General features: G+C 43.5%; 1 protein-coding gene and 1 long non-coding RNA gene across 4 annotated transcripts in view; one reads left to right on the forward strand and one right to left on the reverse strand.

Annotated features, from left to right (window-relative positions):
- Positions 1 to 9,686: 9,686 nt before the first annotated feature.
- LOC103659694 lies at positions 9,687 to 10,879 on the reverse strand. Its single transcript, XR_567589.2, has 3 exons — positions 10,865 to 10,879; positions 10,289 to 10,443; positions 9,687 to 9,988 (listed from the first exon to the last, which is right to left on the reverse strand). It is a non-coding gene; the product is annotated as an uncharacterized LOC103659694 (long non-coding RNA).
- STK17B (serine/threonine kinase 17b) overlaps positions 10,451 to 13,120 on the forward strand; it is a 32,412-nt gene continuing 29,742 nt past the window's right edge. The window contains exons 1-2 of one of the 3 annotated variants that reach the window (XM_040642593.1): positions 11,004 to 11,142; positions 11,941 to 12,323. Coding sequence is in view for 1 of the 3 variants with exons in the window: in XM_040642586.1 (XP_040498520.1) it covers positions 10,490 to 11,142 (653 nt within the window). In the remaining 2 variants the exon portion in view is untranslated. Of the gene's footprint in view, positions 11,143 to 11,940; positions 12,324 to 13,120 lie in introns of all 3 variants that reach the window. The other 2 variants (XM_040642586.1, XM_008687287.2) reach the window with 2 other exon arrangements.

A 13,120-nucleotide genomic window follows, 5' to 3' on the forward strand; every position in this document is an offset into this window, starting at 1 on the left:
GCCACGAGAAGTACCGCTTCCGGGACCTGATTTCCCTGACACTTCTTCTCTCACAGAGTTGCTCCTGGCTCTAGCCTCACTTGCTCCAGATCGAGGCTCAGGTGTATACAGGTGGTTGATAGAACCTGGGGTAACTGCTCCTGCCCGAGCTGCAGGTGAGGCTGGGAGCATGAGTATTTGGCACTTTCACTTCCGCAGACTCAAAAGGTGAGAAATTCTCATAACCCTGGAGGGAACAAGATGTGATGTGTCCATGGAATGACATATGTCCCAAAGCTCAAAGAGCAAACTGGTCCCTGTGATTAGACCAATAGTTCTCAATCTTTCTAGTTTTCAAAATTATGAAGAAACTTAAGGAATTTTTTTTTAAAGATTTTATTTATTCATTCGACAGAGATAGAGACAGCCAGAGAGAGAGGGAACACAAGCATGGGGAGTGGGAGAGGAAGAAGCAGGTTCATAGCAGAGGAGCCTGATGTGGGGCTCGATCCCATAACGCCGGGATCACACCCTGAGCCGAAGGCAGACGCTCAATCGCTGTGCCACCCAGGCGCCCCGAAACTTAAGGAATTTTTATTTATGTGGGTTGTATCTGTCCATTTTCACCATATTAGAAATGAAAGGAGAAATTTTAAAAGTATTTATTAATTCATTTAAGATAACAATTATACGTTAACATAAATGACATGGTTTATGAAAAATCGCTGTATTAAACAAAAGAAAATGATGATACAGGTGGCGTTGTTTTACATTTTTGCAATATGTTAAAGAAGTCGGATATGGGCAGATATGAGAACATATCTGCTTCCACTTTAATTAATTTGTTGTTATATCACACATTCTGTAGTCTCGGGAAACCGGAATCATACACTTGTGAGAGAATGAAAGTGAAAAGGGTAAATATCATCTTAGTATTGTTATGAAAATAATTTTGACTTTGGGGACTCCCTAAAAAGGTGTAGGGTCTCCCTACCACAGTTTGAGATCTGCTAGATGAAAGATTCACTTTGTGATGGAAATTAGATGGTATATATTATATTGACACACACAATTCTTTGGATCCCTTTATTTTTTTTTTTAAGATTTTATTTATTTGAGAGAGAGAGAGAGATAGCATGAGCAGGGTGAGGGGCAGAGGGAGAAGAAGACTCCCAGCTGAGCAGGGAGCCTGACACGAGGCTCAATTCCAAGACTCTGGGCTCATGACCTGAGCCGAAGGCAGACACTTAACTGACTGAGCCACTCAGGCGCCCCTCTTTAGATCCCTTTCTGCATTCCTGTCACATATGTTTTTATCAAAGATTTGGAAATTTTGCTCAGAGGTTGACAGGATTGGGCCTGCAACAAATTGCTAATATGACAGTATGCTGCATAAACCTGCAAAAACAATGGCAGGACTGTATTTGGATTTTTTTAAAGATTTTATTTATTTGAGAGAGAGAGGGGGGCAGAGGGAGAGAAAGAGAGAGATAAAATCTCAAGCAGACTGCCTGATAAGCGCAGAGCCCAACACCAGCCTAGATCTCAGGACCCTGAGATCATGACCTGAGCCGAAATCAAGAGTGGGACGCTGAACCGACTGAGCCACCCAGACACAACTGTATTTTGGTAACTTTATGGGTTTACCCTCTCCTTGGATCTCAAAGATGATTTCTGGCTTTAATTTCTGATTCTATAACTCTAAATATGGATATGTTAAGCAATGACAGAGTCATTCATTCTTTTAAACAACCGTTTTATTTTAGAACAGTTTAGATTTACAGAATTATCGCAAAGATAATTCAGAGACTACACCACAGCCAGTTTCCCCTAGCAGTATCTTACATTAGTAGGGCACATTTGTCATCATTAATGAACTGATATTAATTAGCTGATATTAATTCATATTGTTAACTAAAGTTCATACTTTATTCAGTTATTGTTCAATGTCACTTTTCTGTTCCAAGCTCTCATCCAGGATACCACTATTAGTCATCATGGTGCCTTAGATATCTCTCGACTTGACTGTTTCTCAGACTTCCTTTGCTTTTGATGACTTTGACAGTTTTAAGGAGACCAGGCCAGGTATTTGGTAGGATGTCCCTCGATTGGGATTTGTCTGATGTTTTTCTCATGGGTAAATGGGGGTTATGGGTTTTGAGGAGGAAGATGACAGAGGCCAAGTATCATTCTCTTTATATCATATTAAGGGTAGGTGTTGTTAAAGTGACTCGTGATTATTTGTCATCCTTGACGCCTGACTTGAAGTAGGTGATTGTCACCTGGCTGTCAGAAGTTTTTCACTGTAAAGTTACTTTTTACCCCACCTTTCCACACTGTCCTTTTTGGAAGACTGTCACTATGCATAGGCCACACCTCAGAAGCAGGGAGTTCACTCCACCAACCTGAAAAGTACCTATATAAATTACTCAGAATTCTTCTGTATGTAGGGAAGATTTATTTTTCTTTATTTATTCAATCATTTTTTATATTATTATGTACTCGTGCACATCTATGTTACTCTTTGGTTTATAATCCGATACTACTTTATTTATTTAACACAGTTGCTCAAATTGTCCCGGCTTTGGTTGTTGGGAGCTCTTTCAGTTGGCTCCTGGGTCCCTTTGATATACCCCCATCAGTGTATGGTGGTTTTGTTTGTTGGAATTTCCTTCTTTCTGGCATTACACAATGTTCCAGACCCATCTGTATGTTTCCTTCCCCATTCCCAGAAACATCAGTTTCTCCAAGGAGCCCTGGTTCCTTTTATTAGAGAACGGTATTGGAAAGCAAGGCCTGAGTGGTAGGTGTGCTTACTGTTACTGTCATTGCTTCTACATGCTCTGACACATATCTATACATATCTATAAATATTTCTATATGTAAACATTTGCTTCTATATTAAGTTCAGCATTGCTCATACCAATGTCTCTAACTTGAATCCATTGGCACGTGGATCATTCTAGCCCCTTCCTCTTGCATTTGTTATATATTTGTAAAGTTATTTTAAAATGAAAAAATTTTGGAATGGGAGTTGTGAGAGGAAACAAAAAGATGAGAAGATCAGGGACTCCAGGAGCTAAAGTGAATTAAACACCCAAGAACCCTCTACTCTATTGTTGATAGACACAGTTATTAGACACCCACAGTGAAAGGCCAGCTAGTAGAGGCTGAACTTGAACCCGGGCTCTCCTAGTTACTGCTACATTAGTGACTCAGATTATATAAATTCCCTGCCCCTTAGTTTTCTTTCTTTGAGGGAGGAAAACTTGGCACTTTGCTTATAGGAGTGTGAGGATTAAATGAGTAAACACAAATAGCACATTTAGAACAATGCCAGGCTCATTACTTATAAGCTATTGTTAGTCTTACCCTGTGGGGGTGTATTATCATTTCCATTTTACAGATGAAAAGAAACAGGCATGGAAATATTATAACCTGCTCAAGGTCTCACCTAGTAATATGTGCCTTTTAAAGGGTTTCTAAACAGCTCTATACTTACATCTCTTTTTGTGAAAATGAAGCTATGAAACGTGTTCTCTATATCTAGAGGTAAGGTTAACTATAGCAAAAACTCAAGGATGCTTTGAATATCCTCTGTGTTAGCGGTGTTGTGATAATCATTAATACTACCATTTCCCAAATTGCCAACACTTCTGTGCCATGAAAGTACTCAGCTAGTGGAGTAGATCGGCCTCTCAAGGCTCATGCTGTCACCTTAAGCCAGTTGAGGCAAGGACCATTCCCAACAAGGGAGCTGGTAGAGGTTAAAAGTCGGCTCTGCCTTATCTATACCTATTGCTGCCTGTTGTAAGAAAACTGACTCAGTGAAGTGTTCCTGGAAACTTTACTATTTCTTACTGCTGTGTGCTCTGGGGAATGGGACAGCAGGTCACGATTCATGGAATATACCATGGGTAGAGGAGGTTTCCTAGGAGAATAAAAAGAAAGGAGATTTTGCGGGGAGAACTAGTAGACATTTATCTACTCAAATCAAGTAAGTGACAATTTTACACCCTACATTTATTTCTTTGTTCAACTCAATAATCTACTTCCTTTTAAACACTAGTGACTCTAATTTCTCTATCGCACACAGCCCTGCACGTCAACATTTGTTGACCCTGCAGCTTCATTTTGAACCTGGGTGCCTCCACCAGGTGGATGCTGAGGGCGGAAGCAGCCACCTCCCTCTCCTCTTTCCTTAGCAGTGACGTAGCCATATTTTCCCCCCAACCATTTCTCTTAGCATCAATCCTAAGAGGTGAGGGAAACTGTAAGTATCTTAAAAAGTCATTAGGCATTCATTTAGGACCTACTACGTCTCAAGCATTTTTCTAGTCCCGGGTGCAGTAGTGAGCCAGATATACGTAGCCCTCCTCTTCGGAGAGCCTGCAGACCCCCAGAAAATAACTGCTCAGGAACTGAGGGCGTTCCCTTGTCCAGCAATGGGCTCCGTGTGCACTACCGTATTTAAATCTCACAGAAGTAGCTATTGTTATTATCCTCATTGTACAGATGAGGAAACTGAGGGTTGCCCTAAGTCACACAACTGGAACCGGGCAGAACTGAGACATGAATGCAGGTCTGCCTGATGCCACAAATTTAACCACACCTACATCCTCTCTCTCGCAGCTGCCAGGAGGCAGGGCCCCAGGGCTCTGTTCACGGCAGGACGGTAGCAGCTCTTCTCCAATTTTGCTGCAGTTTCTACTGAACACTTTGATTTGCAAATATACAGGATTCTCTGAAGCACAACGTTAACCAAATTGTGGTAGACAGCTGGCAGAGGACAGCTGCAGACCAGAAAATGTGGCCGGACGCTCTGGGGGAGGGCAAGACGGATGTGCAGTGAGGCAGCTCCAAGGGGCAACAGGCCGAGGTAAGAGGACGGACAGATTAAATCACCTAGACCCCAGACCGAGTGGAAGGAGCCCTTAGACATTCTAGAACACACTGTCTTTATCAGGTTAGCAAGTACGACTAGGATACAAGTACGCTTTTCTTTTCCCACATCATTCAAGTGATTATTCAAATAAATGTAAAAATCTGGGGTTTTTTCAACCCTTGAAGTATGGCTGAGGTAATGACATTGAAAGACCTCAGGGCTAAGGATCAGGAGACCTAAACTCTTGTCCAGATACGCTCCAACTAGTTCACTTGTGTGCTCTTCTGTCAGCACCTTAACTTCTCTCATTCTGGGTTTCTCTCCCGTCTAGAACAAGGGAATTGGGCTACTGAGCCTTACAGATTTTTGACGTTTCCGGCGCCCTTGATGCTATGATCAATTGAGCAGCTCCCTGTGCCTGGTACTGCATTCAATAATTTGAGGTTTAGGGGCGCCTGGGTGGCACAGTGGTTAAGCGTCTGCCTTCGGCTCAGGGTGTGATCCCGGCGTTATGGGATCGAGTCCCACATCAGGCTCCTCCGCTGGGAGCCTGCTTCTTCCTCTCCCACTCCCCCTGCCTGTGTTCCCTCTCTCGCTGGCTGTCTCTATCTCTGTCGAATAAGTAAATAAAATCTTTAAAAAAATAATAATAATTTGAGGTTTAGAAGCGATTGGAAGGCCCATGTCTAGCCCCTGGCCCTGAGCTGTCCGACACAGTAGCACCGAGCACGTGCGGTTTTGGAACACTTGGAATGTGGCTGCTGTGACTGCATCACAATTTTCTTCCATTTTGATTAAATTTGAATTACGAAACTGATACGGCATTCAGTCACTGAAAACTGTTGTGTTTGAAACCACATAGGGATGTGATTTTTCTTTTTTCAACAGTACATTTTGTGCAATCTACATACAGTGTTTCCAGTGAAAATTCAGTATCAGAATTGGAATGTGTGGTGTAAAATACACCAGATTTAAGACAATATAAAAAAAGATTGTAAAATATCTCATTAATAATTTCATATTGAGGAGCATCTGGGTGGCTCAGTCGGCTAAGCATCTGCCTTCAGCTCAGGTCATGATCTCAGGGTCCTGGCATGCAGCCCCACATCGGTCTCTCTGCTCAGTGGGGAGCCTACTTCTCTCTCTCCCTCTGCCTCTCCCCCTGCTTGTGTGCTCTCTCTCTCTCTCTGTCAAATAAATAAATAAAATCTTTTTAAAAAATAATTTCATATTGATTACATGTTGACATGACAATATTTTGGACATACTGGGTTAAGTGAAATATATTATTAAAATTAATTTCACCTGTTTTTCTTTCTTTTTAGGTGTAACTACTAGAACATTTAAAACAACATTTCTTTTTGATGGGTTTCAAAGTTTATACTTTATCAGCTGTGGTGTGGTGGCTGGTTTGATTGGCAACCTAGATCATCAGCCATGGGTGCTTTGGAGAAAAGACTACTATCTCCCTTTGAGGAAAAGAATAGTATCACCCTGTACCAGTCTGACTCATTATTCTCATCAGGAAAGACTTGCCCCCAATTACCTTTGCTAACAGGGTTTGTCTTAGGAGAGCCAGGAGACGTGAGGACTCTGTGGTCCCCAGTGCTTCCCAAACTGGGATGGGCTGTAGGCACCATGGATAAAGTACTGTGACTTATCCATCTGAGTACACCTGGCACTCCTCCCTCTGTGTGGATGGGCCTGAGTCCATGCAGCCTGAGTACCCCTGTTGGGTGGAAGTTTGAGCCAAGCCCCTTCAGGGTCTGTTGCCCCCCACTTGCATCTGGCTGCGTTTAGCCTGGACACGACTTTCTGGTTTATTCAGTTGGAGACAGGTAGCTGTGTCTGTTTGGTTCTTGCCACATGGATTAAACTGTAGGATCTTGACACAAAAATAACTGGTAAGGCTTTCTTCAGAAGGAGCATATGTCAATGGCAGGAGTTTGGAATTTGGGCCTTCTTCACTGTGTAAACTAACACCCTTCTCTGCATCTGTAGGGAATAAATGTGCTACCAGGGAGGATATGTCCAGATATCCCTGATCAGTGTATGTTCAGCTTGTGGTGACAGACCTGGTGTGATTGGGGAGGGTCACTTTCCCTGGGCACAGTGTGGTGAATATTGTGGCATGCATAGAAAGAATGCCCACCCCTGGTTACAGACGGTGATTCATTTTCAGCGACTGGGAAGGACCACTGCATTAGTCTGGTAGAGCTGCCGTAACAAATACCTCAGAATGGATGGCCTAAACAACAGAAGTTTATTTTCTCACAGTTCTGCAGGCTAGAAGTCCAAGATTAAGGTGTCAGCAGGTTTAGCTTCTTCTGAGGTCTCTCTCCTTGGTTTGTAGATGACTGCTTTCTCCCTACGTCCTCACATGGTCATCCCTCAGGCTGTGTTGTAATCTCTTTTTAAAATTATTTTTTAAATTGAGACATAATTGACAGGTAATACGATATTAGTTTCAGGTATACAACATAATGATTTGATATTTTATACATTGCAAAAGGTCACCACAGTAAGTCTAGTTAACATCCGTCACCTTATATAGTACAAATACACTTTCTTCCTAGTGATGAGAACTTGTAAGATCTATTTCCTTAGCACCTTTCAAATATGCAATACAGTATTATTAACTATAGTCATCATGCTGTGCATTATGTCTCCATGACTTAATTATTTTATAACTGGAAGCTTCTACTTTTTGACCCCCTTCACCCATTTCTTCCGCCTCTCTCACCCCTCATCTCTGGAAACCACCAATCTGTTATCTATGAGCTTGGTTTTTTGTTTTGTTTTGCTTTTAATTCCACATATAAGTGAGGTCCTACAGAACTTGTTTTTCTCTGTCTTTTATTCCACCTTGAGCTCCAGCTACATTGTTACAAATGGCACACTTTCGTTCCTTGTTATGGCTGAATAGTATTACGTTGTGTATGTATCACAATTTCTTTATCCATTCAGCCATTGATGGACACTTAGGTTGTTTCCATATCTTGGCTACCGTAAATAATGCTGCAATGAACATGGGAGTGAAGATATCTTTCTGAATTGATGTTTTTGTTTTCTTTGGATAAATACTCAGAAGTGGAATTACTGGATCATATAGTAGTTATATTTTAATCTTTTGAGGAACTTCCATACTTTTCTGTAGTGGCTGTGCCAATTTACATAGTGCACACAGGTTCCCCTGTCCCCAAAGCCTCACCAACACTTGTTATTTTTTTGTCTTTTTGATAATCACCATTCTGACAGGTATGAGGTAACATCTCATTGTGGTTTCAATTTATATTTCCCTGATTTGTGATGTTGAGTATCTTTTCATATACCTGTTGGCCACCTGTATGACTTCTTTGGGAAAATGTCTATTCAGATCTACTGCCCATTTTAAAACCAGATTGTTTGTTTTTTGGCTATGAGGTTGTGTGGGCTCTTTATATATTTTGAATGTTAATACTTTGCCAGATACATGATTTGCAAATATTTCCTCCCCTTTCAGTAGGTTGCCTTTTCATTTTGTTGATGGTGTAATCTCTTCATCCTGGATTACCACTCACCTATATAATCTCATTTTACCTTAATTATCTTTTTAAGGGCCTGATCTCCAAATACAGTCACATTCTGAGGTACCAGCGGGCAGGACTTCAACGGATGAATTTGGCAGGTACACAGCCCATAGTAACCAGCATCCTTGGTCAAATGTGGGATAGGAGGAGCAACTTAATGAACTGCGTGGTCAGATGCAATGCCCACAAAATGACCATTAGGTCACATGAAGATTGCCTACTCAAGGGAATGAGAACAAGATATGTGCCTTTGACAAGGCTATGAATAACTTTTGGTAAATGTGATTGGATGGAGAGACATAACTGACCCCTGAATTTTATTGCAAGGCCACAGATGGTACAGCCTGCTTCTCAGCACCAGGTATTCCTCGTTACTTGAACCACAGTGCCTGAGGCCAAGCAAGTGTAGTTGAGTGTCCTTGGGATAATGTGTTAAATCCTGGCTGGCAAACCTGACATCAGGCACAAGGGTTAAGAATCTATTTAAGGGCATAAGCGAAACACATGGAACAAGTCTAATGCGAGCCCTACACTGAGCAATGTAAGGCAGAGAGGTGATCAGGCTGAGTGTGGAAAGGAGAAATCAGCAAAATTTCTGATTTCTGGAGAGGGTAGCCTTCTAATAGTTGGAAATTGGTGAACAGGTGCTGATGAGGAGGATGGTGAAATTCTGGAGCCAAGGCAGGGGCAGAAAATGCAAGATATGAAAAGATCCTCTAGAAGCTGATGGTTTGAGCCCAGGGCTTGTGAGCAAGGAGGGTCGGTTTAAAGTAGTAATGGAGAAAGGTCTGCCTCTAGGTGTGAAGTGATATGGGACTGGGTTAATGACAGAGGAGAAGGCAGACTGAGTGTGTGGAGATTTTGAGCTGGCAGTTGATCAAATGTTGTAACTGAGGAGGTCTAGCATTACACATACACACACACACACACACACGCACTCACTGTGATGATATCTGCGATTCCCAGAGATTACTGGTTCCAGTGCTTGTACAGAGACCTCTAGGATGCCACCTCAGTGTTCATTAAAAAAAGACGGGAACAGTCTTATTGGTTTGTGAACTCTTAGATGATGATAGTTGAAAAGTCCATTTCAGCATGTGGCTTTTGTTTGTTTGTTTCTATGCTAACCATAGACTTCTCTCATCAGTTCAAGTGTTAGCAACAAGAAACTAGATAGATGTAAGCAGTATTCTCCAAGTGACACATTAAACTGGGATGAGTCAGTTAAGTAACTACAAGCAGACTTCATTAAATGATTATAAGGCATTTTATGCATTTATCTTAAGAAAAATACAGTATGTAAGAGTCAACAGATGGCTTCACGGGAATTTGCTTGGCTTACTGGGATAGAACAAGAAAACCTCTTTAAATGTTGACCAAGGCTCCTGGGCGGCTCAGTTGATTAAGCGGCTGACTCTTGATTCCGGCTCAGGTCATGATCTCAAGGTCCTTGGATGAGTCCCATGTCAGGTTCAGTGCTCAGCGGGGAATCTGCTTGAGAATTCTCTTTCCCTCTCCAGCTCTGCCGCTTCTCACGTTCACACGCTTTCTCTCTCTAGAATAAATAAGTCTTAAATAAGTAAATTTTGGCTGAATGTTACAGCCTTTTGAAAGAGAACTATTTCTCTCCCAATATATTTTCCTAGTCATCTTCTACAATTACTGTAAATATACTCTGCAACCAATCCTAGGTTATATATATTCTTAAAAATTCAATTGTGTCTTGCACAGAACTTTCAACTTTTTCATTGTCTTCAAGGGATGACAGATCCCGAGGAGCTGCTGTGGGCTTTCATCTCTTCCCTTAGCACCTATATGCAAAATCAGCAATTCACCCTATTCGGACTTTCCTTACACTGCCTTCAGCCAGGCCTCAGGACTCAGTTTCCTCAAGCGAACTTCAGTAGTGGGGCTCAGGCTCCATAAATTCCCCAGTGATGTTGATGCTTGCCACGTTGAAGCAAACTGGGTCTCTGCTTGCAGGGTGGTTTCGAGTCATAGGGAAGATGACTAGGAAGTTAGAAAGCAAGTCTTTGGTAGGCACAGAAGTTTGGGAATGAGTGAGCATCTGGGACTAAATTTATTTCTTCCTCTTTCCAGTTTGCACATATTCACGCCTCGCGGACTGACCACTCTGAAGGCAGGGAATGGTGCACTCAGTCGAATTTTCAGCCCTGCGCTCAGTCCTGGCAGGCAGCGCGTCTCACCCCTCACTCGCCGCAATTACCCCAGAGCCCCCACCTGCTCCGCCGCTCCGCCCAGACTCCGGCCGCACGGGCCACACCCTCTCAGGGCTCCGGCCGCCCCCCGCCAGCTCCGCCCTTCAGCATGCGCCACGGCCGGCGCCCCGCCCCGCCCGTCACGTGACTGCCCCGCCCTCAATGCGCTCTCGGATTGGCTCTCCCGGCCGAGGGGGTGGGTTCTCGCTTACAGCCCTGCCCCGCAACGCGGCTGCAGTTTTCAAACCTCAACTGTAAGCTCGGGTCACCGTCTTCGCTGCCGTCGCCGGGAGCCACCTCACAGGGGAACAGGTCACAACTGTTGGCCGTTGTCCAGAAGAGTAAAAGTGGGTCCTACCACGCTCGGAGCTACCTCGCGCATCACTGGGCTAGAGCTGGAGAACAAGTCGTGTGGTGGCCACCGGCGTGGGGCAGGACGGGAGCCCCCTTGGAGGGGGCAGCCCCGAGAGAACCTGCTGCGGCCAGAGCGGTCAGTGTCTTTCGCTTCGCGCGACCGCGGTCCTGCCGCGACTGGTGGGTGGGCTCCGGGCTGCGACTCTGAACCCCTGAACCCGCCCCCTTTATTCTGGGTATGGAGACTCCCCCTCCTAACGTGGGAGGGAGGGGTCACGAGGAGGGATGCAGACAGTGTGGGCAGATTCGGGTCTCTTCAGAACGCGGACCCCCGGCCTGGTGGAGGTGGACTAGGACTTTGCCACCCCTGAGGTGGCCCGACTGCCCCGGGCCTCTCTCCGCTCTCGGGCTGGAGTCTTGCCTCGCTGGTTCCCTCACATTCGGGACTGGGGCGTCCGGTGGTCCTCCCAACCCCCTCCTCAGTCGGGGCGCCTGTGTGTGCGTGTGCGCGCCGTCCCCTGGCCTGCCCGGGCTCTCCCCGGGTCGCGTCCCGCGGGGGCTCCCTTCCCGACTTCCTCGCTCGCGCCCCTTTCCACGTCGCGTCGATGTGGTCCTTCCTGTCCCTTCCGCGTTCACAGCTGTGGTGTGGGCACAGGACGTGTTCACATCTGGTGGACGCGTCCTGCTCACAGCTGCCTTTCGTCTCGAGAAAGTTTGTGCTCATCCCGTGCGGCGTTTTCAGTTACTGCTTGTGAACAGTTTTGTAAAGCCATTGAAGAGAAAAGACGAATTCAGTTGTTTCGGTGATTTCCAGCGATCTGATTTTATTTTGGCGCCGCGTAAATCACTTAAGCGTACACGAGCCATCCTGAAACTATACAACTATGTGATGACTACGCTACTGAAATTTATGCAGCTCTCTGTTTTATTGTAGGGAAAAGCGCTTCGTTTGAATTCCCTTGGAGGGATAAGTAGAGACAAAGTTGGAGGAGACTTTGTGGCAGCTGGTAGCTGGTAGTAGTTCTTCCTCCTTCTGTGATGGGACAAGAGACACTCGGACATAAACTTGCAAATTAAAATTAAGAAGGAAAAATACACTTTAAAAATCCAACCACATGCTGGTCAGATTTCAGTAATATTAGGTCTGTGTATCACAGTCACTGTTTTGCCAACGTAATGTTTACCTCGGCTACCAGTGAAATGCTGAACCTTGCAGAGATGTTTGATATGGCGCGGCCCCTTTAAGTTCCCATCTTTGAGAACGCGTGCGCTGAGACAGCATGGTCTACGGAGATGACTGGGCAAGCGGTGGCGAATGTATGTAACCTGGCAATATGAGCCCACGAGCACGATTTTATTAAAAAAAAAAGATAATAAACTTATTTTCTCATTGATACACTGTTTTATTGTTTTATAGTGAACTGTCTAGAATTAGTTTTTAACTACTTCTAAGTGTTTGTTTTATAAGTATTAAACCACATAACCATAGAACTTTGTATTTTTGAAAAAGTTGGTCCATAGAAACAGTGCCCTAATTTAAGACTTCTCTTCTTCCCCATTCATCCTTCTGTGAGATGTTTCATTTTTTTTTTTAATTTTCTAATATTTTAATAAGTGGAGTTACTAATAGCTGCTTTATTTTTGAGATACATAACATGCATTTTAGATCATTTTCTAAATTATGGATCTAAAATTGAAGTGAAATATATTTACATGGCAATATATTTAAGTTTTAAAAGTTAAACTTGTGTAATTTAAAGTATTTGTGTGCGTGTGTGGACAGAATGGTTGTAGTTGCCTTTGGACTCTATTGAATTACGGTTTGGTTAAGATAGGATCAGTTTTTAGGAAAGTCAAACCTGACTAATTGATCACTGTGTCAGCACATTAATAACAAATCTGAAGAAGATAGAGGCATTTTATGGCATGTTTCTAATCAAACAATTTTATTTTTAAGCTTGCATTGGCAGTGCTTTACTGGTATTAAGTAAATATTTTAATGTATTTTTAAAACTTTGTTTTGAAGCTGTTATGAGAGAATATCCTTATCAAAAATTTCTTGTTGTACTCGAGACCTAATTTAAAACCCATGAATCAAGGAAATCCAATTGCTA

Source organism: Ursus maritimus, unplaced genomic scaffold (genome assembly GCF_017311325.1).
Source record: "Ursus maritimus isolate PB19 unplaced genomic scaffold, ASM1731132v1 scaffold_1, whole genome shotgun sequence".
Lineage (NCBI taxonomy): Eukaryota > Metazoa > Chordata > Mammalia > Carnivora > Ursidae > Ursus > Ursus maritimus.